The sequence below is a fragment of the Mixophyes fleayi genome, chromosome 4 (genome assembly GCF_038048845.1).
Source record: "Mixophyes fleayi isolate aMixFle1 chromosome 4, aMixFle1.hap1, whole genome shotgun sequence".
NCBI classification, from domain to species: domain Eukaryota; kingdom Metazoa; phylum Chordata; class Amphibia; order Anura; family Limnodynastidae; genus Mixophyes; species Mixophyes fleayi.
In genome coordinates this window covers 180,336,852-180,363,000 of record NC_134405.1, presented here as the reverse complement: position 1 = coordinate 180,363,000, position 26,149 = coordinate 180,336,852, and the positions used below count along the sequence as shown (strand labels likewise).

The 26,149-nt window shown below is 39.3% G+C and overlaps 1 protein-coding gene across 1 annotated transcript in view; it reads right to left on the bottom strand.

Annotated features, from left to right (window-relative positions):
- GRM8 (glutamate metabotropic receptor 8) overlaps positions 1–26,149 on the bottom strand; it is a 956,579-nt gene that overhangs the window by 179,437 nt on the left and 750,993 nt on the right. The window contains exon 8 of the mRNA XM_075208924.1: positions 4,305–4,441. Within this exon, the coding sequence (XP_075065025.1) occupies positions 4,305–4,441 (137 nt within the window). The remainder of the gene's footprint in view (positions 1–4,304; positions 4,442–26,149) is intronic.

The window sequence follows — 26,149 nt, the reverse complement described above, 5'->3', positions numbered from 1 at the left end:
CTAGTATGAGGAGGCTTGGAAGAGTTTGACAGCAGGGAGGTTAAAGAACTGGGAGTGAGCGAGTAACTAATAAGGTCATGTTTAGACAGGGGGAAAGAAGTGTTATGGAAATTAGAAACTGAGCATAGTTTAAAGAAAACAAGATCAAGACAGTGGCCATCCTGATGAGTAGCAGATTCAAGCTGCTGTCATAGGTCAAGTGAGGAGGTTAGAGAGAGCAGTTTTGAATCAGCATTGGAATGTGGATTAGCAATAGGGATGTTGAAATCACCCATGATGATGATTGGGATGGAAAAATATAACAAGTGAGGGAGCCATGCTAAGAAATGTTCAAGAAATTGTTGGTGGGGTCCAGGGGGGTGGTAGATGACAGTGATACGCATAGAGAATGGGTTAAAAATCCTAACTGTATTTACTTCAAAAGATGTGAACGCGAGTGATGGGACATTTGTTAGAACTGTGAATGTGCACTGTGGGGAGAGATGTAGTCAAACCCCACCTCCTTATCTGTCTCCAGGTCAGGGAAAGTGGGTGAAATGGAGACCACCATGTGAAAGGGCTGCAGGTGAGGCAGTGACTGATTGCGTGAGCTATGTTTCTGTTATTGCCATAAGGTTGAGGTAGTTTGAGAGGAAGAGCACGTGTATGGAGGTAAGTTTGTTACAAACAGAGCGTGCATTTCAAAGGGCACATTTAAAGGACATTGGAAGAGAGGGGAGGCATGTGATGTGTTTAAAGTTTGCTGGATTTCTGTATAGCGTTTAGATATATATGTGTAAATGAAGTGAGCGAGACCTAGATTTGGTGATATACCACCAGGTAATAGAAGCAGGGAGGAAAAAAGATAGGAAAGATGATTGTTAGATGTGTGTCATTTTAGTTTCTGGCAAAAGGGTGAGGCTATTATAACTATTGAATCTAGAATGGACAACAGCTCATGAGTGTTAACTAGAGGTGAGTTAAGTAATGAAGGAGCAATGTGGACAGAGGTGTGTGTTACAGGAAGGGTGAAGGAGGATATAGTTCTAAAGATAATGCCATGAAAGGAAAGCAAGAAAAATAATTTGGCAAACATTGGTACTTAGAAGGAAAATAGCAGCAATTGCAGGAATTAAAATAATTACCTAATTGCAATATCCTGTGCAATCAGAAGTAGCAAAGTAAATATGCAGCAAATGCAGATTATTTTTAGAGGTCTTCAATTATTGTTCAATGTTTGTGCAACTGCCTTGTTTAACTGTATTTTCTAAATACTTTGTGAGAAAAACACTTAGTGTAGAAAACACACGTCTGCCCCCACATACGTTTCCCCCAGACTAAATTGTAAGTTATAGTCAGGCTGATTTCAAAATAAGTTACATGTGAGCTAATTGGACAGCTGATCAGAGAAGGGAGGGGAGGAACTAGATACTATAAACACAAAATAATACAATCACAAACCAAAAGAAATCAAACATTTTGGGCCTCATTTGCAGTTAGGAATAAATCTATATGGAAGGTGCAACTTTGCACTTTGACAAAATCATGTTATTTTCTTGGAGGTGGCAAAATGTGCATACAGATTTAGAGTTGTAAGGCCTAGCTCAACTCTTAATTGCAGTGTAGATATAAAGCTGTCCATTATTTATATACTGTAGGCAAAAGTAATTAGTATTTTCCCTGCATGCAAAAATAAAATTGCATTTGCGCCCATTGCATCACAACATTGTCCAGGATTAAACTTGCACCCTTTTGCTGCTTTGCATTTAACTCTAAATAAAGGCCTATTAATAGATTTTATGCCAGAGGCTGACTGGCATGTCAGGGGTACCATCACTGTTTAGACGCAGACCTCTTCAACTAGTAACAATGCAACAAGTGATTGTGGTTTCATTAAAGAAGACTAAATAGTTTCCTTTAAGCTGTACTAACTAGAGATGAACGATGCAAATTAGAAATTTTGGAATTTACCAAAAGAAACTGATTTTTATGAAATTATGACGTTAATTTCAGACCTGGAATGACTGGGATTTCTCTATATACTAGATGAACTGAGAATGAATTTATTTCTATTACACGTATTTAAGATAGTAATATGGACAACTAATGCTTCTGAGTAAAAAGAGGTCTTTCAAAATCTGTGACATGAATGTAACTATTTAAGCTCTCATGAGCAGGGTCCGCTTTTCTCCTGTGTTGGGTGCTTCCACCTCATCCACCTGAGGCTGCTTGTACCAGCATGCTCTTTATGACATTTGTTTGTTATATACCTTGCATATTACGTCTTATGTACTGTGCATCATGCATGTCCAGTACCTTGTCTGTTGTTTCTTTGTAATATTCTCTACTTTCCCTTTGTATGGCGCTGCAGATTTTTGTGTTGCCTTATAAATAAACAATAATGATAATAATAATAAATAGTGGATGAAGACAACTGACAAGGCTGGATGAGTGCTACCTATCAATATAACTATCTCAATGGTACAATATTCACAACATAACAATATGAACTTTTCAAAATCTCTTTGCATATCTCTAATCATCATCATCATCATCATCATCTATGTATTTATATAGCGCCACTAATTCCGCAGCACTGTACAGAGAGCTCACTCACATCAGTCCCTGCCCTATTGGAGCTTACAATCTAAATCCCCTAACACACACACACAGACCGAGAGAGATTAAGGGCAATTTAATAGCAGCCAATTAACCTACCAGTATGTTTTTGGAGTGTGAGAGGAAACCGGAGCACCCGGAGGAAACCCACACAAACACGGGGAGAACATATAAACTTCACACAGATAAGGCCATGGTTGGGAATCGAGCTCATGACCCCAGTGCTGTGAGGCAGAAGTGCTAATCACTAAGCCACCGTGCTGCCATCTAATGTTTACACTTGGCCAATAAAAGTGCAGTATATGAGGACTGTATGAGTGTTAGTGATTTACTGGATGGACAGAGACTGACAAAAACTTGAATATCACTTAGGTACTTTCTATTTGATATTAATGTTATGTAAAATTCTTCTTAGAATTAATTGATTTTAAATTTGCTTTTAATATTGTCACATTCTCTATTCTACTTTTGACTATTGCGGTCTGACCTAATTTGAGGATAGAATTTACAGCAAAGAAGGTTCTAGTTTTGTCCATTGCTTTGATTCATTCTTTAATCTTTTGCCTCTTGTATCCTAATAATGCCATAATACAATGTGAAAACACATATTGCTATGCTGTTACTTTGAGATATTATTTGTAGTGTTATTATCACTGTCAAACCCGTCAAGATCAGAATGCCTTATCATCAAGTTAAAAGTAATGCAAGTTACATTTGGCAGCGCAAAGATCTAAAGTGCTTTGAAAGTAAAATAACCCTTTACATTCTTTTTCTTCCAGATTGAATCTTGGACAGATAGACATTGTGCATTGAGGTAGTGTTCCATTAGCTATAAAATTGCAGCATTTTGCAACTAAAAGAACAGTATTATGTAATGTCTGCATTTATTTGCTTATTATAAGCTATGTGAATTCTGTGGTTAATGTCATACATACCAAATGCTTTTGTTTTGTAACTCATGTGAAACCACCCTTCTAATGTTGCTACTGGCTAAATTACTGTGTTTATGTATGTAATTGCAATCTTTGTCAATAAAAGACTATTACTTCACATTCTGCAGCCTATGTTTCATGATGAAACACTATATAGCCCTTCCACCCCACATCCCTTTTTACTATTGGCTATACACAGATATACTCTCACTTTCTAGAAGTTAGTAGTTAGCTGCTCTTCATTTTATGCAATATACGCTAAATCATCTGTTAATCCATGTAGAACAGTGTTGGCTAACCTGTGACACTCCAGGTGTTGGGAAACTACAAATCCCAGCATGCTTTGCCAATATATAGCAACTTATTGCTGGAAGGGTATGCTGGGACTTGTAGTTTCACAACACCTGGAGTGTCACAGGTTAGCCAACACTGATGTAGAACTTAACCAATGAAGCAGAAACATAGTTAATTTATTGCTCAAAGAGAAGTAAAATATTTAAAAGTCATGTTCAAAGTAAAAAGAAAGAAAAAGTACATTTATTACATTTATCATTTTTATGCATTTTAAACTAATTTGTTGTCCAAAAACTATGTCTTGACAATTCAATTAACAAATACGCTTTCATTTATTAACTTACTGTTTGCTGTCTCACAAGTTGAGTACATTGTGATGGATTCCATGCCATGTTGAATTATCTCTCTCAGCACTACCCACAATTACTTATCCCTATTATCAGAGAAGTAGTAGTAGCTGTATAAAAGTATACTACTTACATTAAGATGTAATTGGTTTGTCCAATGTCCAATGACCTTGTATTCTGCAGTCTTGTTTATTATTTGGTACTGGTATATATCATAGCGTCCAGGAGCATCTCCATTTTCATTGTAAGTGACTGGTGTTCCAGCACTCCCTAGAAAAGAATACAAATAGATACACATTAAACTGACCCTGTGATGATATTTATGACAAACTATGATATTGATGATGAGGAAGATAAAAATAATAATACATTTTACACCACTTTGCTAACTAAAGCTTTTCATTAATATACAAATCTGCAATTAATGATAATATTTTTATTTAAGATTTAACACAAATGATAATATTTTTATTTAAGATTTAACACAAATCATTTAAACACATATAAATGCTTAAATGTAGTGAACATGCAAAAACATTTTAATATAATAAAATCTATAGCAATAACAATAAAGGAAACTTGTGTAATCATTCTTATTAGTGAAAATTAATACTTCATTATTTAAAAGGGATGTGGCATTCAAAAAATGACTGCTTATATTGATGTGTACACATCATCCTATATTATTGTTCCACTGGAAACATATTTTTTATGCCTAATTAATTTTACTTTAGTTTGCTATACCCAGATGTTTAGGTAATTGTATAATTGCTAAACCAATTAACCCATCCAGAACACTAAGTTAACAATAGATAACAAGTATAAGAATTAACATGGTGCCTTAGAATATCCTCCTCTGAATTTGCACCTGGACGTACCATATTGCAATGCAAGGGATGCAAGCGCAATTGTGTGCGCCTTACAAGAAAATACTTCCTGCTTTTGCCTGTAGCACACAAATATTGGCATCTTCATTTTTACACTACGCATTTTAAATTTGCCATTCCCTGCAGTCCAATGTGGTTTTGCCAAGGTGTGAAATTGCTCTTTCTGGTTGGATTTAGTCCTAACTCTAAATGATGGCCCTAATGTGTAACTATCTTAAGATCTATTTCCTTTTTCATGCATCCCTTTAAATCTTTACCCTAACAGTCCATGTTTGTCATAACAATGTCATGAGCAGGGCCCTCCCTACATTTTGTTTTCGTGTCTGCATTTATTTTGTCTACCTTGTACGTCCCTCTTTTTATGTGTGACCTGTTTTCTCACTGTCTGGTACTGTTGAACACTGTGTTACCTTACAAATCAACAACAATAATAATAATAATAACTAAACTGTAATCTGGTTATAGTATTTTATATGTTCATATTTTAAGCACCAGATTAACCATAACATATATTTAAATGTATCTGCCCTGGTACTATTTTATTAAGAAATATATAAAATTATGACCGATACATAATTACAAGAAAAAAAAAAATGGGGTTTGGTGTTTTGTATGATCAAACATCACGAACTGATGAAAACTTGTAAGTCAAAGAATATGAAACACAACCATCTCATGCAAAGAAGTCATTTTATGCCTCTCTGACTAACATCAAAAACAGTATTTCTATTCACACTTAGAAGAAATCTAAAATTGTCTATTGAAAGCACAAACAAATGACTTCTGTTATTTGCTAACTTTGATTTATATTATCTATACAACACAAGTACTATTTATTTGCCCTTTAAATTATAATTAGATTTTTTACAATTAATAAGCAAATGTGCTTATTTTAAAGTGTGCAAGTCATTGAAGTTTTAGCTCAATCTTGAAATTGAAAAATTGAAAAAATATAAAGCATCAACAGACTCTTTGTCATTTTAAAATTATCATTTTGACTTGTTTCCAGTTAGCACTAGATATTCTAATAAAGTAGACTTGTCACCCAACATACACACAGCTACAAATTAAACATATAGATGAACAGACACATACTGTTCACACAACTACACATTAAATATCTGTATTAACAGCCATCATATGATTCAAATACAAATAAGGCACAATTTACATGTTTAAAACGAGCATGCAACTTGTGCGTTATTCCGCCCATATTCAAATCAAAGCGTTTCTTAAGATATGTAGCAATCTGAAAATTGGTGGAAATACTCCCTGCATAAACAGTACTTTCCATATGTAGACTCACATAAAAGTGTCAGATGCGCGCAGCAAGAAATTACCTGCAATTGCGATCATTGGTGTAGTGTCTGTTTCTAGGCCTGCACAGTGCGTAATCACGCAGTATACATTACAGAAAGGGACTTGAATCAGTCCTACTTTGTGTTACAATAATGTTAATTATCCTAAGCTCACATTATTACTTGTGTGCATGAAGTATGCATGAAATTTAGTCATCTTTTGGACAGTTAATAATATTTATGAGTATTATTAAGATTGTGGGCATTCCATGTCTTGGCAGGAATAAGACTAGTGTTACTTGATATAAAACAATAAAAAACCTGGGGTGTGATTGGTATTCTACAAAAAAAATATTTCTTTAAGTTTGAATTGGTCAAAATAGCATTAAAGCACAATTGTATGTTATCTGGTTCGCATTGTGAATATGCAGTTACAACAACATGAGCCTATACAAACAACTAATTTACATCATGTAGAAGTCACTATTGTTGGAAATAGTAAAGAGATAGTTTATAATAGTTTAAATGTATTATATATTCAGGTAACATAATTAGTACAGATTGGACACACTTTTAAAAATATTTTCACCTTTGAAACACAATAAAAGAAGCAGCTTGAACAATTTAGATTAATTCTGCAACTTGATCCTTAAAAATAATACTGTGTATTTCTAGCTTGATGAAAATATTTCCTTTAACAAAGAGCCTTGGATATTTTCTTGATGTTTTTCAGTGACACAAAGAAATAATAATGTCACTAGATAACCATATAGCATATAGTGAAATCCATAGCAAAAGAATTGAAGGAATAATGTTCAAGTAATGACATATGGCACACAGTCATTGTCAGGATTAGAGTATGATCAGGATAATTCTGTAAATAGAATGTCAATGTTTTTCAGTTATTACCATTTTTGTCACTTGTTCCATTATTGAATAGGCTAACAGAGGGCGTTGTGTCTGAGTCCAAAATATCTGCATATTGTTTTTCATCATCTGTTTTATCCTCTGTCATTAGATGGATTATCATTTCAAGCTTGGAAATTTGGTAGAATCTCCTTGATACTCCCACTCACACCCTCCACCAAAATGTCACTCAGTTTTCAGCCAGGGCTGTGACACTAAACTAGGAGCCTGGGAATTAACAGCTACACAGAGAAGCTCTCCTGAACTCCAGGGAGAGGGCAGAACTATAATGCTCTGCTCTCTCCCTGGGTGGTAGAACAGGTTTAAGAAACTGTTTTGCATTTGAATTTCTGTATGTCAATTTGTTATCACTGTTTTTATTCATTTGTGATGTTTGTCATATTAAATCCCATTCAATAATATTCTGTCTTTGTGTTATTAAAGAAATACATGTGTCAGATAGGCTACATTTATATAGCAAATTGTTTGGTTCACAGCAACTCTGAGTATATTAGGTTGCTTTTCAGATTGTGTTTGCATTTTGAAATAAGTTAGTGAGTAATTGAATATTTGCAAAGAATAATCGTTCTTAAATCTTAATGATGGCAGTAAATGCGAGATTAATTTTTGGAGATATTATTCAGTTTTAAATAGACCAGTTGTTGAGTAACCCTTTCACACTCACTTGTCACTCATACCCAGGTGCACATTATCATGACATTCATTTTTTTTTTAATCTATTAGAGATGAGATGAGCAAACAAAACTCCTGAAATATGGTTGGTAGGATCAATCATGCTTTTGTCCTAATAATTACAGTTTTAGTTCACAGTCAGTTGATACATTTTTTAGAACTAGTTCAAACCAAAAGAGTTGTTTAAATTCAAATTAATTTATAGTCTACATTTGTTCAATTTGTTGCTTTTATGGATTTTAAAACTGCTTTTTAAAAATGGCAAACTGCATTAAATAAAAATTTGTATTTAATTTTAAAACTGCCTTTTATTTTAGTCTTCCAGGGCATTTTGGCTACAACTCAAACTCAGCCGGTCTATCAAATTTACTATGCAACTTAAGATAATGTTGTTTTGGGAGTATTGTGGGATACCGATTGATCCTTTATTTCTGGTATGAGTTAAAGTGACCAAACGTTTTCAGAGGAAGGTGAATGTTATAGAAGGAATCAAAAAGGTTCATTTATAAAGACACAGACCCACAGAACTAAAGCTGTTTTGTGTATACATGTGCCCATGTAACTACTTGTACAAGAAGCATATGGATTAATGCCCTCAGGAGGTGCAAAAGTTACCTTTATCTGATATGAGAAGTTGGGTAGATCTAGAAGTTCCTTGATGCATGTGAGCAGGGTTTCAAGAGACAAAAATAACATATTGTGTTTTGGAGCAAGATATTCAAATACTCTTTAAATGATGCAAAGGTTTAAGTGAATATAGTGGAGGATTTTCCAGGTTAGTGGCAGACCCTATGCCTGCTTTCTCTCAAACCAAGGAATAATTTTACATGTAATTGGACTAAGATAAGATGTGGGTCTATATGACCAATAGGATGCTTCTTGCACATTTTCAGCACACTGTATGTTGCAAAGTGCATTTATAAGTGCACAAATATCATTGTAATCAAATTGTACACATGCATCACATGAAATAAAGGCAGTTAAACAGTTTCCTTGGTATGTCTATTAAGATATACATAACATAAATGAGGATTGACTGTGCAGTATTGAAGTAGAAGAAATTAATGTTCTAACCCAAGTATGGCACAGCAGAATGTCTTACTAATGCCTTACTAGTAAAAGATAATAATAATAATAATAATAATAATAATAATAATAATAATAATAATAATAATAATAATAATAATCATTTCCTTTTCCCAATGCAAATTTTTGCTGCAGCCCACAATCTCAGAAATGATCATGCAAAGAGGTTGCATGGGGGCAGGTACCAAAGTAGAATTTGTGCATCCATATAGAAGACAGACAAACAAATACCGTAACTAACATTTGCAAAAAAAATGAAATGCACTTCATAACTGCATTATCTGCATTTAGTCATTGAGTCTTTTCAAAGACAAAATGCTATTAGTGGTCTTAAGTTAGTAGTTTATAGGGTTATGAGCTACAATAATTGATATAGTGATGTTATCAATAAAATATATCCAATATTTTTTTCCGAATATCAAAGTCTATGGACTACAGCAGGACAATTCCACTTGTATTTTTACAGGGATAGTCAACGGATCTGGAGAACTATTTCATTTTTTTAAAAATGGTAAATGTGACTTTCACTTTTACTAGTAAGACACTATTCCCTCTTGTGTATCTAGCGACATTGCCCTAATGGTACACAACATAATAATGTATTAAAAGGGTGTTTTTATTACATTATTGTGTTGTGTCTAAAAAGGAGATTGCCACTTCTGCATTGCTAATGCATACAACATTTTATTGTTGGTTAATATAATTTACACTTAGATTTTATCACTAAAGGCACAATACTATAGTCATGAAATAAATATCAGGAGAAACTACAGGACTTAACATAACTATAGTGAACTTATAGTAAATATGTCAAGCATATTACCAAAGAAAGAAGAAAAGTATTACTGAAAACACAATCCCCTGACCCAGAAAATCTGCCAGTGCAGAGGATGGAGTACAGAGTCATCACACTAGGAGAAGTCTTTTTCACATACGGTATATAAGTACTATACTAATGGTAATAATTGTGCTTACATAATTATAATGATGTAAAAAAGAAAAATAAGTTAACTCTGCAAATATGCATTTTTTTGTTAAATATATTCGAGATTCCTATGTAGTGTATAGGTATAAGTAGTGTTATACTAAAACAATGTAAAATATGGTTATATAGTAGCAATAATGTTAAAACTAGAAATAAGCAGATCTGTAATACACCACTGTCTAAAATATGTTAGTGTTTCAAAAGCAAGTGAAAGATGATTTATAATTAACACACCAAGACTAAGTATTATTTAGTACCATTTCTTCACTTTACTGTGCACAAATGGAATTATTTAAAACCTATGCACACTAAGTTTTAATGTGTTGCTATGGAAATTTAACCACTATGCATGAGCATATAATCATGAAACAGCCTACTTTACATTAAGAGGTAATTTAATTTGAAACGGTTCCCATTCCTCATAAGGAAAATACAGTAGATCTAAACCTCATTGGTGAATTAGACAGTATTTGATGACCACTCATCTGATTTAATGACCAAATCACTACTTGTTTGTCTCTGTGCTTTTAGTGATTTGTGGGAAGAAAGGGAGTAGACTTATCCCAGAACAATATTCACAGTGTAGTATCATTATTTCAAGTTGCATTTGACACATTTTAATAAGAATCTACTTATTTTTTTACTCTACTTAGATGTTAAACGCCATACATGTATAAATTACACACTAGAACTACTTATGACTAGTGATGTGTTTCATAGTGAGAACATATGTACACATTCCTGCAAAATAATTACAGTTTTTACTTTTTCTCTTGTAATCTGCATGCTTTAAACTCTATACAATTTAGCCAGTGTAATATTTTGAAAGGCTCAATTAAATGGTAATAATATGGGATCAATTTTAGAAGACAAAGCATCAGTTCGAGTTTTAGAGCTTAATGACTAAAATGTGTGAAATTTAAACTAAACATGTAAATGGAACTGCATGAATATATGTTTAGAGAGCATCAAAGAAAGCTCTTGGCTGGTTGCAGCAATTGCAGGGGGAGAGGGAGCACCCCATTTTAAAATAAATATATTTATCTAAATGCTTTTTATATACTGTAAAGGTCCATGCAGGTCATCATTAGCCACAGCACAGATCTTTGCTCCAGGGGTAGAGCATACGCACCAGATACACTTCCCAACAAGCATATCTGCGGCTGTGTCTTTGTACATGGCAATAATGTGAACACGCCTTTACTGTACTTGGCCTATGTTTACATGTTCTTTCAATCCCCGATTCAACCACTCTAGATGTAGGGAGGCAAAAGTAAGGGATACACAAAAACCGTAATGTGATTACAGGTATACACATTTTTGATGCACAGTTAAAAAAAGCATATTTGATGCTTAAAAACTAGCCTTATTTCCAACTCTAAATGACCTAATATGTTTGATTTATTTGTTTGTCTTCTTATTGGCAGTTCACTTTGCTATGGTACGTAATTCAAATGAAACAACATGAAATGTATTTTGCATAAACATTTTAGAAGTCAGAAAAGATATGTTGCAGTTTGGAGTTGCTTTGATATAATTCAATGAAATGTTATATGCTACACAGACCTAACTGTTCTAACATACATTTATCCTAGCTTATTTTTTTTTTTTTTCCCCTTTGTATTAAGTAGTACTGCCATGGGGTGGACTAGATCCCTTAGTCAGAGGCATTACATGTAAACTCATTTACTACCCATTTTCTTCATGCTATTTTTTGGCCTTTTTTTCATAAATACAAAATGCAATAGGCAACTATGCATAGTTGAGCAAAGTACTTATATTATACTTTTATATACCTTTTTTTTTTTCCTTTTCTTTTATTGTGTGTATTGAAGTATTTGCTTTATAATGGTTTTGTTGTATTGGGCAGATTAAACTTGTTGGGAAAAAAATATTATTTCATTTCATTTGGACCCAAACTTGTCCACACATGCCACCATCTTGATCAGTTACCATTTCTCAAATCAAGGCACACGGTACCACCAAAGAAGAATTTGTGCTTTGCCACACTCATTTTGTGCAGTCCAAAATGTTGTTGTTTTTTTCATGTATTTGGTGTCTTCTCCATTTTGCAGTCATAAATATGAGCACTTAAATGAAGCTGTATGCTACTTTTAAACATCTGTTTATTTTTAATCCCATCAGACAAGGGTGGGCTGGGCAGGAAGGTACGTGCCCTCTCAGTTTGGACCCCTATCGAATATTTTGGGCTAGTACCCAATCAGCAGGATAGTGCCTATGCAGTTGCATTATTCACTGTCACAGTTCTACGGTAGTGATAGTGAACAAAACTGCTGCACAGGTTACATCCAATGCTAGCCATTTGGCTGGATGTCTTCTCAAGAAATTCAATGGGAGCTGTTTTGGCAGGAGTAGACTGCCATAGACAGTGCTCTAGTGATGAACCCTGCCCCCCACTGCACATCATGAGGAAGAGGAAAATAAAGAAAAAGAGAGAAATGTTCACTATTGTAATATTATACTATTATTATTACTATTATTATTATTATTATTATCATTATTATTACTATTACTATATAAAATTTTTGGCTTTTTAAATTAAATATATAGAGAACTGCATTAAAAATGTTTTACAAGAATAATCATCATCATCATTTATTTATATAGCGCCACTAATTCCGCAGCGCTGTACAGAGAACTCATTCACATCAGTCCCTGCCCCATTGAGCTTACAGTCTAAATTCCCTAACATACAGACATGGACAGGCAAACACACACACAGACAGAATGCTTCTATTCTGGTAACAATATACAATGATGTTAAACAAAACAGGGAGTAACTTCATGATGTTTGTTAAAGCCAGAGGTAACTCTAGCGTTATATAGAGCAAAGCTAATACAAATACTTAGGCATATTTACCTTGTTGGCAGCTTGAAATGGATATGGTGCATCTTTCCTTTTGTTATTTTACCTAATCTTAATTGTGTATTAATTGGTAGCACTATGATATTTCACACACACACACACACACACACACACACACACACACACACACACACACACACACACACACACACAGTGTAGAGGGGAATGGTAGTTCTCCGTCTGAAAAATTCACTTGGATTTGTGAGTCATTATTTGGCTCTTTTTGTTTTCATTACAAATATAATTTCTAAAAATGAAATTGGTTGCACTATGATTTGTTTCTGCTTTTTTGTGTATCATACAAATTTTATGGGGGAGTGCATGGAGAAGATTTAACACCAACAGGGAGACTATTACTACATTTGAGAACTAACATCAGAATCACATTCATACATAAAGTTTGCCATGTCTGAACTGTGAAGAAAAAACAGACTCATTTGCAAATTTTGTTCATACTGTTGGACTGGAAATACATTAGAGATGCTCAGGCTCGTTTTCTGAAAACCAAGCCAACCCAAACTTAAGGGATCCGAGTAGGCTCGCGAACCGGCTCGGTACTTTTGATCGTCCTCGGATCTGAGGCAAAATGTCATAGTTGCGTTGTCGGATCTCGCAGGTGACCTCTTTGCATGAAAAATGTTTATATCTGTAATCATATTACGGTTTTTGTGTATCCCTTACTTTTGCCTCCTTACATCCATAAGTACCTCCCTCCCCAGGAGATCCAGCGCCATTGCTCACACAGAAACAGGGTTAGCAGTGTTCTTGTCATTCTCCAGTCTCCAGTGACATTGCTCAGTGCCACTGCACACACAGAAACAGGGATAGCAGTGTTCTTGTCACTCTCCAGTGCCATTGCTCAGTGCCATTGCTCATACAGAAAGAGGAGGGGTAGCAGTGCTCTTGTCTCTTGGCAAAAATTGACTGGAAATGATTGGAAATTAATATTATTGAGGTTAATAATAATGTAGGGATAAAAAAAGAGCCAAATTATGTGATTTTAGCAAAAAAAAATATAGGGATTTTAGAGAGAAAAAAATCAGAATCCAAAACCAAATTCAAAACCAAAACACAGGGGAGGATGAACATCTCTAAATTACATTTATTTATAGTAGGCAAATATGTTTGTTCCATATCATGAGTGCCCATTCCTTCTCTAATTGCATTGGTGTGTTTTAATAACAACACAATTTAATGTACAGCACTTTATAGTACAGACTACCATTTTAGTATCAAGAAATTAGAAAAGCATAGATGAACCTTTTGAATAACAATTTTTGTGACCAAAATTTGTAGAAGGTATTGCAGCTTTAAAGGGATATTATATCTAACCCCCTAGACAAAAGTCTTCTCTCAGCCAAATCCAGGGGCCATTTCTCCCTGCTTGGCCTCCTGGACCCCTCTTCAGCCTTTGACACCATGGATCACCCTTTCCTACTCCACACCCTGCACACTATGGGCTTTTCTGACACCGTCCTTTTGTGGTTCCCCTTCTACCTCGCCAACCCCTCCTTCTCTTTTTCTACCTCTGATCTCTGACTCCTCCTCTCCCCATCCATTCTTCCCATTAGAGTTCCAAAGGATTCTGTCATTGACTTTTTTCTGTGTACACCTCCTCCCTGGGTGAACGTATCTTCCTTAGGCCTCCAGTACCGTCTATATGCAGACAACACCGAACTCTACCCCTCATCTCCCGATCTCTCCCTTTCCCTCCTGATAGCGGCACACCTTGCATAATGGCCATGGTGGCTGGCATGGAAACCGCCCTCTGGAAATCCTACATTTGCCCCTGGTGTCCACTGGCGTAAAACAACTGTTTTCTTAATCAAAGTGGCTTTTGCCCTTTCATAACAAAGTCCTTATGTTTTATATTTAAAGCTACATTTTAAGGATGGGTTGCTGCTTATTGGTCAGTGCTGTGTGCTTGACCATCTGGATAAAATTTGACTGCCATCAGGTAACAAATCATGAGAGTTGAAATGAGCCACAGCAACAGAGTTATATACAGTAGACTCCTGTAACACAGTGCCCAGACCAATACAATGGAACCAGTTGTTTTCATTTATAATAAACAGCATTCAAGGCACTTACCCCATACTGTATACTTAATAACAGAGGCTGGCTGGGCTGGGGTAGGGGAGGCATTGGTCTCAAATTGGGATGCCAAGCTATGCAGCTCCCCCCACAGGCTAAAATTTGCCAGCCAGTCTCTGCTAGCAAATAAACAGATTGGTTTCTTTGGAAATTCATCATACGCAGGCATTAAGGGCATGATTTACATTTAGGAGCAAATCCAGCTGCAGGGTTGAAATGCATAAACCATGTTATGATGTAAGGGGTATAAATGCAATTTTCTTTAGGTCATACATACATATGTAACTTTAGTTTGTAGAAATAGATGCAAAGAAAATGTCACAAGCCAGAATTGTAGACAGATGGCAAATGTAAAATGCTCAAGGCATAAAAAATGGCATATAAGCATACACGAAAGACACTGTGCATTAACTTTAGAGAACACTCAAGGTTTGTAACAATGGAACCTAAAATACAATAGGTTGCAAAATAATGGCAAACAGATGGTAAATGTCAAAACCTGCAGCGTGAAGAGCTCTTACCACTAAAAGATACTGTAATTATTTGTGCACAACAAAAATCTGCATTGCATGTGGGCTCTTGAAAGCCAGTTTCAAAATAACCTAAGAATACATTAATTTTGGCACCATAAAAATATGACAAGTGGAATAAAATTTAATATGATACAAGTTAACAAACCAGGGATTTTCTTTGTTAATAAATTTTGTTTAGTAGGCTGGTATGCAGTAATCAGTGGTGGAACAACAATGGAGGCATGGGTTATTACGGCCCAGAGGTGAATAGGGCCCGGAGATGAGGGAGGGCTCACCTGAGTATGCGCTGCACCATGCATGCTGAAACGAGGCTTTAAAGCGGTTTTCCCGTCCCTTATCAAAATTTTGATATGGGGCCCAGCGATGCACTTTTTCACCCCTGCCTGTAATAACTTAAGCTTTACATAGAGTGAAAGAAATGCTTTTAAAAAACAGCATTGATTACACATTAAGGGCACACATTAAGGATTAAACATTTAGATTTATTCATATTAGAGAGATGCTTAAACTGTGCCATTTACACATTAGTTAACATACATTATATAGCCCCAGCATACTCTGCAGTGCTTTATAAACACAGTAATAAAACAAGACTGTGTATTAACATACAAAGAGATAAGATATTTGATTATGTATTTGGGAAATGTTTTGTATATATTATAGTGTATGGATCGGAGATTAAATAATGTGGTGCTGTGCTTTGTGGTTACACCATCAGGTCCCCCCCTTTTAAAGGGCGGATTCCAGAAGCCCATCAAACCGGAATTTTAGGATCAGTCATAGAAATCAGAAAATCAGTTACGAATTGGGGTCCTGTTGGAGAAGTCCTCGTCTAAGGAATGCAGAAAGCCCCACTTCTGTTCTTTTTACCTTTCTTTTTATGGCTTTTAGACGGTTGCTGGAATAGGTGTGAGGCAAAAGACACAGTTGGAGTAGACGGAGATAAAGAAAGTGGCAAAGAAGAAGCACTAGGAGTAGGGTTGGCAAATTATTTGAACACTGCTCCACTAAAAAGCTGCAAATCCGACAGGATAGGATCTTGGGTCTCAATACGGGGGGTTGCCCATTCCTGGGCTGACCCTGTAAAGTAGGATAGCATCAAAACACACTTTTTTGGGGGTATCTAGGAGGTCGGGTACTGATGGAAAGTAAGATAAACAAAATCTTACAATGGTGTTAAATTGCCGGATGTCCCCATCAAAGGTAGGTGGTGGGGTAACCAGAACATTGGGGGGGTTGGATCGAAAACAAAAATCCCCAACTGGGACGGCAGGAGAGGACTCTGACAGAGCACATGACTTGGAGGAAGGCTCGGTGTGGACACTTCTTGGAGAACTTGGGTTTAGCATACATATCCGAAGGCCCGGACTGGTACCCGCATGATTTGGCAGCACTGTGATGAGTCCTGGACACGGCAGCACTGTGAGGAGCCCCGGACACGGCAGCACTGTGAGGAGCCTCAGACATGGCAGCACTGAGTAAAATCTTGAGCTGCACCACCTTAAATGGCAACTCGGGCTGGACCGCACTGACCGGCAACTCGGGCTGGACCGTACTGACTGGCAACTTGGGCTGGACCGTCAATGATGGACTGGAGGGACAGGACCATCTCTGGAGCGGACTGGAGGGACAGGACCCTCTCTGGAGCAGGCAGTAAGGGCAGCGCCCCCTTGGAAGCAGGCAGTAAGAGCAGTGCCCCCTCGGAAGCAGATAATGTCTCTGGAATGGAGATTGTAGTTAGAGATTCAGCACTGGAGGCTATGACTGGAAATTCAACACTGGAGACAGAAGCTAGCAGCTGGGTACTGGAGACTGAGGCTGGTAGCTGGTTACTGGAGACTGAAGCTTGCAGCTGGGTGCTGGAGACTGAAGCTGGCACCTTAAGACAGGTAAGTGGAAATGGTGGATTAGGCCTCATTCCTGGGAGCCTAACTGATAGTAATGAAGAGGCAGAAAGTGGAGCGTAAACAAATCCAGAATGAGGAGTGGAGTAAGCAGAAGATAGTTATGTAGATTTTTTAGGTCTGCGGAGTGGACAGACCTGTAAAAAATGTACATCACTGGCACAGTAAAGACATAGATTTTCGGCCCTTCTGCGCCATCGCTCATCATCGGTCAGGTGGGGGCATGAACCACCTGTGAACCAGGAATTTGCTACAGGGTTCTCGATTAACTGTGATTTTGTGGTAGGATTATAAGAAGGTGCTGCTTGCAATGAGTCAGAGGCAGACAATGTTGGTTGGGATAAATTAACAGCACAATTAGACTCCTTATAGCAAGATATAGATTCAGAAGGCAGCAGCAATGAGTTTGTCCCTGGGAAAATAATTTTTTTAGGCCAAAGCAGGTACTATACGGTCTGTATGAGCAGTAGGTATCAACAAGCATACCTCCTAACTGTCACTATTATTGCATGTTCTAGTGGACTGTCTCTCCGACCCAACGTTCAAGACTTGTCTCTTGACTGCAAGGACTGTTGGGAATAAAATGTTTTTTTGCGCACACCTGCAACATGTGTATGTAACAATGTAATGTGTTTTTGATGCAGTCGAATAAAAGGGGAGGGGATGGAAATGTGCTGATGCAAGGCATAGAAAGGGTTTTTAACCAACTTTTGATATATTTATATCATTGTATACTTTTGATAACACCACTCTTTTCCCTCAAAACAGATTAACAAGTTTCTATACAGGATGTTAAAAAAAATATGTTCTTTCACAGGAGACAACATTAGCCAAGTGAGTCTTTTATTTAATCAATTACATAGCAACAGATATAGGTTGTTTAAACATTCATACCAAATATATTACCAAGTTGGTTAATATTTAAAGTTTTGCTACTAATAAATTCCTAATTTCCTTGGTTAAGATAATAGTTTTGAATAGTAGATTGTTGATATGATCACTATTGCATAATTCTGTTTAAAATAATAAAAATAAACAATATAAAATAATATATTTAAATACTATATATTTTTCACCTCTACACAATACTATAATCTTATGGCCTAGTTATGACTTAGATTTAATTAGTAATGATTAGGTCACTACTACCAGCGGCACATATCTGAATTTACAAGCGGTTTAGTAAAAATGGCTGCAAACAAACAACGCATAATCTAGGAAAGTCTTTGTTAATCAGAGTAGCTTACTGTTTTTATTACAACGCTGTTTGGATTTACCAGGCTGGCATCATGTCTAGTAAAAAGCATCTATCCTGTTCTAAGTCAGGAATAATGTCATATTTTCTTCTCCAACCAAAGAAAGGAAAAAAATATATCCCACTTATAATGTTAGAAGGCATAATGAAGAGTTGGTTGCAACACAGTGGGGCCTGAAAAATATTGTCACATATTTTGTGGTGAGTCGACCAAGGGTCAGTATCAATAATAACACCATTGTATGAGAAGGGTCATGGTGTTCTAATGGAACCCTGATGGAATTTTGAGTTCAACTCGGTCTTCTGCAGCTCCTGTCTGCCAAGAACTATGTTAGATATTTGACTTTATATGTATCCAGCCTGCAGTACTACTGTTCCACCAAAGGGGCCACTGTGGTACTTAGTCTACTCTCCTACCTGCCAGAGCTAAGCTTGTTACTCCGGGATGCTTTGTACCTGTCCCTGGCCTATAAAAGCCTGTCTGTCCGAGCAGCCTTTGCCATTTCATCTGTTAATTATTGCACAGATATGATCCAGATAATTCATAAAATGGTACCAATCGAGGATTGCAGACACTGAACAAGGATTTCTGAGAGAGGCTGAAAGCAGGAAAACAGGCAGAGTGGAGAGAAACCAGGTACAGAGATGTCGGCAAGCAGCTTGTATTAGGACCAAGGAACAGGAGAAACAAGTGAGCACAACAATGACAGGCAGAGCAATATAAACAACAATGACCAGCAAAGGTAACTGGCAGAGGTAGGTATAAATAAGGAGACAACAGGTGCAGATGATTAGCTAGTGCAGCAGGATAACCCCTGTTAGTGAGAAGAGACAAAACAAGGCACAATAGCAGCACCTCTGATGGATTAGAGGCACTGCAATATACATTCAAAGTGACAAGTCCAAAGTAGTCCAAGACAGGAGCTGCCAAGAGAAGCAGCATGCTGAGGCAGCTGCAGTAGAAGTGTAGGCAGAACCAGGCTCTGTATTCTTCTTCCCCTGGACACCTCCTTATGATGGCTATCTTAAAGAAGCATCAGTTACTGCATGGTGAAGCATTTTGTCCTGTGGCACTTCCATGCTTGTGAAATGCCAAATTGGGTTATGATGCTGTGGACCAATTGGAAGATGCAAAATCTCTTCTTGGGCCTTCCTAATTTTCCACACGTTCACATCACCATAGGATGCAAACACAGCGCCGACTTTTCAGGAGGAAGCAGTGAGGTCCTACTGTTGGGGTCAAAATAAATAAAAAAATTCCTTTCCCACTAATAATCTACTGTTGCATTTCCACAATTATCCCGGTTTCACACTACTATGAAGTACTCACCATTTAGCTGATTTGGGCTGGGGTCAAATATTTTTCTTGCCATGTGGTACAGTACATTACAGTTTAATGTATTCATTCAATATTGTGTGTTAGGAAAAAACAGGGCTGGAAAAGTCTGGGAGCCCGGTTGTCTTCGCCCCTAAAATGTGAGTCCTAGCACCTAGATTTTCGTCTTGCCTGCAGTGTGTTATTAATAGATGTTTTAACATTACAGTCTCAATTTGTTCTCATTATTAGTAGAATGTTCTGGCAAACATTTGAGAGGGAGAAATTACTTTAGCTGCTATAATTGTTTTACAATTGCAAATTTTTAGTTAATAGTGTAGTAAATAGAGCTACATCTCCTTTTTTTAGCACTCTAGCACTGGATAAGCACTCCAAAGAAAGAGAGGAATTAAACAATCAGACATCAGCTGAATCGCAGGGTAAGCCTATGGGTGAAAAGCAATACCAAGCTGTCTGGTCGAAAAATCAATTGAATGGATTCCAAAACAAAAATTATTAGCTGTTTGCATCCAGTGGAAAACTAGGTTGTACAATAAGTAGAGAAGTTTCAAACTTAAAAATGTTCTATGCTCGAGGTATTAATATTGCTTCTCAATGGGCTGGATGTAAGATTTTACCCTTTGGGGAAAAATAAGGAAACCGAGCTTGCAACACTTCAGAAAAAAGTTAACACACGAAAAAATTCTATGGTTGCGCTCAAGCTGTGAACATTTTAGAAACAGCTAAAAAAAATATTTTCTGCTAAACAGCAATGCAAAAAGTCAAGAAGCAGGATTTGAATCCACAGCTTGTGTATTCAGAACAGCTTATTACATTACTAAAGTGAATCGGCATATACTGACCATGAGAGCTTGATTGACCTGCAAAAAGTATATAAATGGGTGTCTGCTGAGACATTATAGAGTATTTGTCGGCTGCAATGAAGAAAAATTGGTCATAGAGATATTCACTATTAAATTAAAGATCACTATACTAGTTGCTAGTTACGCTAAAAAATTAACTCTTGCAATATATTTTAAAAGCCTGTGTTGACAGTGTTATGAATCCAGTACAAGACACATTATTGACCATTACAGCCAGATAAAAATGTATTTGCAGAGAATCGAAAGTCTACATAAAATTCTCGGATTTAACACTGAACAGACAAAGTACGGTGAAGAGACAATGACATTCAAAAACACAAAGTTGACTGGCACTGGGAAAAGTCCCCAGATCAATTCTTAACAATTCATTCGGGCTATTGTTGGCAACATGAGGTACAAGCTATTCACCACCACTGCAAACAGAACTTTTGAAAGAACAGCTAAAAGCAGAGAAACTGCTTAAGACAACCTGATTGACAATATATCTGTTTTGAATCCTAAATCCTGGCAAAAACATTCAGACAATCCACAGTATAGAGATCAATAGATTCATGCACTGTGTAAAACTCTGAAGGTCAGTTACCATGAAACGCACCTGGCATTTGTGAATACATCTGTTGTGCAGGTTGGACTATTCCAGAAAAATGAAAGAAATTACTGCTTGCTGTAGAGACTGTTGCAGTGAGCAATGAATAAACGGACTGCACTGACCACTCAACATGTCTACTTTTTTGTTTTTAATTATTGGACCTCCCTACACTGAGTGATATCCTAATGCCATCGTCATGGAGCTCGAGTCAATGAGGGCATGGTAATCAAGGCAACAGGATTAGGCTTACAGCTGTGGAAGTGTCTTTAAATTATTTTACTAGCTTTCGTGGCCAATTTTTCAGGGCCAAAATGCTATCTTCTACATATAAATTCTATTAATTCAAAACATTAACCTGGACACTGAGCAGGACGGACGTGTCCAACCTGCTCTCCGTCGGACTCCTGCTGGATCCTCCTCTGGGCCCCGCATTTCACCCCCGGTGATGTCTCTCTGACGCTGGCCGCAGCTCCCTGCTGTTGCTCGGGTGCACATGGCTAGTGCTACCCGCGTAGTCGTCCACCCCTCCCCGGCATCCACCTCCACTCTAGGCCGTGGCTCGGGGCCCTACCTGACTTCCACCTGGACCTACTCCACTACACCCACGAAACCTCTGCCTGCCTCTACACCCAGCCTGGCCCTACTCCTGGTCTAATCTCCAATGGGCTCCGCTGTTCCGTCTTACCTGCCTGCCACCGTTCCAGCTCCTCTGTCGACGCCGGCTGCCGCTCTCTGCTCTGTCTGTGGACGTCCACCTCTCCATGCTCCGGCCCACGCTTCCAAGTGCCGCACCACGTGTTTCTCCGGCTCCCGCTGCAGGTGATGATCTGGCTACACGCTCTCCTCTGGCTCCTGTTTCCTCGTGCTTCTCCGACCTCCACAAACCCACGAAGTGCCGATCCGGCTCCACGTGTTCCTCAGGCTCCGCTTCCGTGTGCTGCTCCGGCTCTCCCATCTCCACTCTTCTGGATTTCTGACGCTGCTCCATCTGCTGCTCCAGCTCCGTTGATGACGTTGTTCCTGGTTGTTCCTGGTCTGCTTGCTGCCACGTCTCTCTGGTGCCTCACTCCCAGTATCCCGCAGCTCCGGTCCTGACGCCATCCCTGCCTCCAGTCCGCCTCCGGCCACAGCTGCCTCCACGCTCCCATACCTCGCATCCCGTGCTTCGGTTCCAATGCTCCTTTGGCCCTCCTGATCTCCGTCCACCTGGACCCACATCATCTCTGGTCACCTGTACTTTGGTCCTACCTGACTCTCTGGATCACTCGTCTTGCCTTAACCCTGATCCCTAGACCATTGTCCCTCCAGCAATCTACCCGTGACCTGGACTCGCCTGCCTGGACTATAGAGGCCTGCACTCGCCTGTTTCCGGTGGTCTCCTTCCTCCTGGTACCTGGCTCTCTTTGTCCTCCTTTCTACTTTTACATTGTATTTTTCATTTCAATTTTTACATTGTGTGTTTCAGTTCAATTTTACGTTGCATTCTTCTCTTCTATTGTACTATTATGTCACCTTAACCTACTCTTACTTTAAGCCTATTTTACTGTGTTTTATTTTACTGCATTCCATTTCATTTTGCAGTGTTTTATTTTACTGCATTCCATTTCATTTTATTTTTATTTCAACTTTAATTTTATTTAATTTAATTTTTATTTAATTTAATTTATATTTAATTTAATTTTATTTTATGTCTACTGAACTCCATATTGTTTTCTGACATTGCCTTTCTTTTCCACCCTGTCTATAGCCCTCTACTGTTCTACTCTGCTCGTCAGCCCTTAGGGAACTAAAAGTCTAATTTGCTCTGTTCCACTACAATCTCCCTTTGCTGCCCTCTGTTACTCCCTCACCCCTCCCCTGCCAACTCTTGCCGCTCTCTTTTCCCTTGTCCCCCATCTCTCATCATGCCACCTCGCTCTTTTCCTATACCCATACTCTCCCCTAGCCCCCACCTATGGCCTAACTCTCGCAGCCCCATCTCTCACCCTCCCCCTCGCTCCATCAACCCTGACAATCTCATCCACATCTCCTCCGGTCCCTCCATCCCTTTTTCGTGTGCTCTCTGGAACTCTAGGTCTGTCCGTAACAAACTGTCCTCCATCCACGACCTCTTCATCTCCAACTATCTCAATCTTCTTGCCATTACCGAAACCTGGCTCACTCCCTCGGATACTGCCTCTCCTGCTGCTCTCTCCTATGGGGGCCTCTCTTTCACTCACTCCACCAGAACAGATGATCGTCCAGGAGGTGGAGTGGGCCTCCTCCTATCCCCTAGCTGCACTTTTCGGGTCATTCCCACTTTACCTTCCCTCTCCTTCTCCTCCTTTGAAGTTCACTCCATTCGGCTCTTCTCCCCCATCCACCTTCGTGTCTCCGTCATCTACCGTCCCCCTGGCCCCACCTCTCTTTTTCTTGACAACTTCGCCGCCTGGCTCCCCCATTATCTTTCCTCTGACCTTCCATCCATTATACTAGGAGACTTTAACATCCCTATTGACAACTGCTCTGACCCTGCCACCATCAAACTTCTCGCCCTTTCCTCCTCCCTTGGCCTCACTCAGTGGACCTCCTCCCCTACCCACTGTCTTGGTCACTCCCTCGACCTTGTGTTCTCTCATCTCTGCGATCTCTCTGACTTCTCCAACTCTCCCTTCCCACTCTCTGACCACCATCTCCTCTCCTTCACTCTGTCCTCCTCCCCCGCTCCCGCCTCGCCTAAAGCCACCCTCACCAGGCGCAACCTCGATGCCATTGACCCCATCTCTTTCTCCTCCTCTCTTGAAACTCTCCTATCACCGCTGCTCTCTATGGCCTGCCCTGATCAGGCGTCCTCTGTCTACAACAAATCCCTCACTACTGCCTTAGACGCTGTCGCCCCGGCCTCTTCTATCCGCCGCCGGCGCCTTATTCCCCAACCCTGGCACTCAAAACTTACACGCTTCCTTCAAAAATGCTCTCGCACAGCTGAACGCCTCTGGAGGAAATCTCGTTCCCTGGCTGACTTCCTCCACTTTAAATTTATGCTCTCCTCTTTCTGCTCTGCCCTGTCCCTTGCTAAACAATCCTACTTCAAGTCCCTCATTTCTTCTCAGTCCTCCAATCCCCGTCGCCTCTTTGCCACCTTCAATTCCATCCTCTCTCCCCCCCCTCCCCCTCTCCCATCTTCCCTCTCCGCCTCTGACTTCTCCACCTTTTTCTCTTCCAAAATTGAGGCCATCAGACTGAACATTTCCTCCTCCAATCCCTCTCCCGCCACCACCATCGCTTCACCGCCCTCTATTAATCAGCTCTGGTGCTCCTTCACCCCTACATCTGGTGATGAAGTTCGCTCCCTTATTCTTTCCTCTCCACCCTCTACCTGTCCTCTTGATCCAATCCCCTCTCACCTCCTTCGCTCTCTTACTCCTACTGCTTGCTCTCACCTGGCTCACTTTTTCAACTTATCACTCTCCTCTGGCACAGTCCCCTCTTCGTTCAAACACGCTCTCATCTCTCCTATCCTCAAGAAAGCCAATCTTGATCCCACCTCCCTTGCGAATTATCGCCCTATCTCTCTTCTCCCCTTTGCCTCCAAATTACTCGAGCGGATTGTCTGCAGCCGCCTCACCAGACACCTCTCGGTCAACTCCCTCCTCGACCCCCTCCAATCTGGCTATCGCCCCCTCCACTCCACTGAAACTGCCTTGGCCAAAGTTACCAATGATCTCCTATCAGCCAAAGCCAAGGGTCACTTCTCCCTACTCATCCTCCTCGATCTCTCCGCGGCCTTTGACACTGTAGACCACCCCCTCCTGCTGCAAACTCTTCTCTCTCTTGGCCTTTCCGGTTCGGTCCATGCCTGGTTCACCTCATACCTTGCTAACCGGTCTTTCTCTGTATCCACGTCTGGTTCTTCCTCTACCCCCTCCCCTCTCCCTATTGGAGTCCCTCAAGGCTCTGTTCTGGGCCCTCTACTATTTTCGCTCTACACTTCCTCCCTTGGCGCTCTCATCTCCTCTTTCGGTCTTCAGTATCACCTCTATGCTGATGACATTCAACTCTACATATCTTCCCCTGATCTTTCCACCTCCCTCCTCTCTCGTGTATCTGACTGCCTCTCAGCCATCACCTCCTGGATGTCCTCGCGATTTCTCAAAATTAACATCTCTAAAACTGAACTCATTGTCTTTCCCCCACCTCGACTCCCTTCCCACCATGACCTCTCTATCGTTGTTAACAACTCCACCATCTCCTCTGTCGGCCAACTCCGCTGCCTTGGGGTCACTCTTGACTCCTCTCTCTCTTTTGCCCCCCACATTCAATGCCTCGCCCAAGCCTGTCGCTTCCAACTCCGCAACATTGCCCGCATCCGTCCCTTCCTCTCTCAGGAAGCCACCAAAACTATCATACACGCACTCATCATCTCCCGCCTTGATTACTGCAACATCCTCCTTACTGGCCTCCCCCACTCCCACCTCGCACCCCTCCGCTCTATACTCAATGCGGCTGCAAGACTCATCTTCCTTTCACGCCGCTCCTCCTCTGCCTCCCCTCTCTGCCTTGCCTTACACTGGCTCCCTTTCCCCTACAGAATCCTTTTCAAACTCCTTACCACCACGTACAAGGCTCTCTCTCAGTCTACGGCCCCTTACATCTTTAACCTCATCTCCATTCACACTCCTG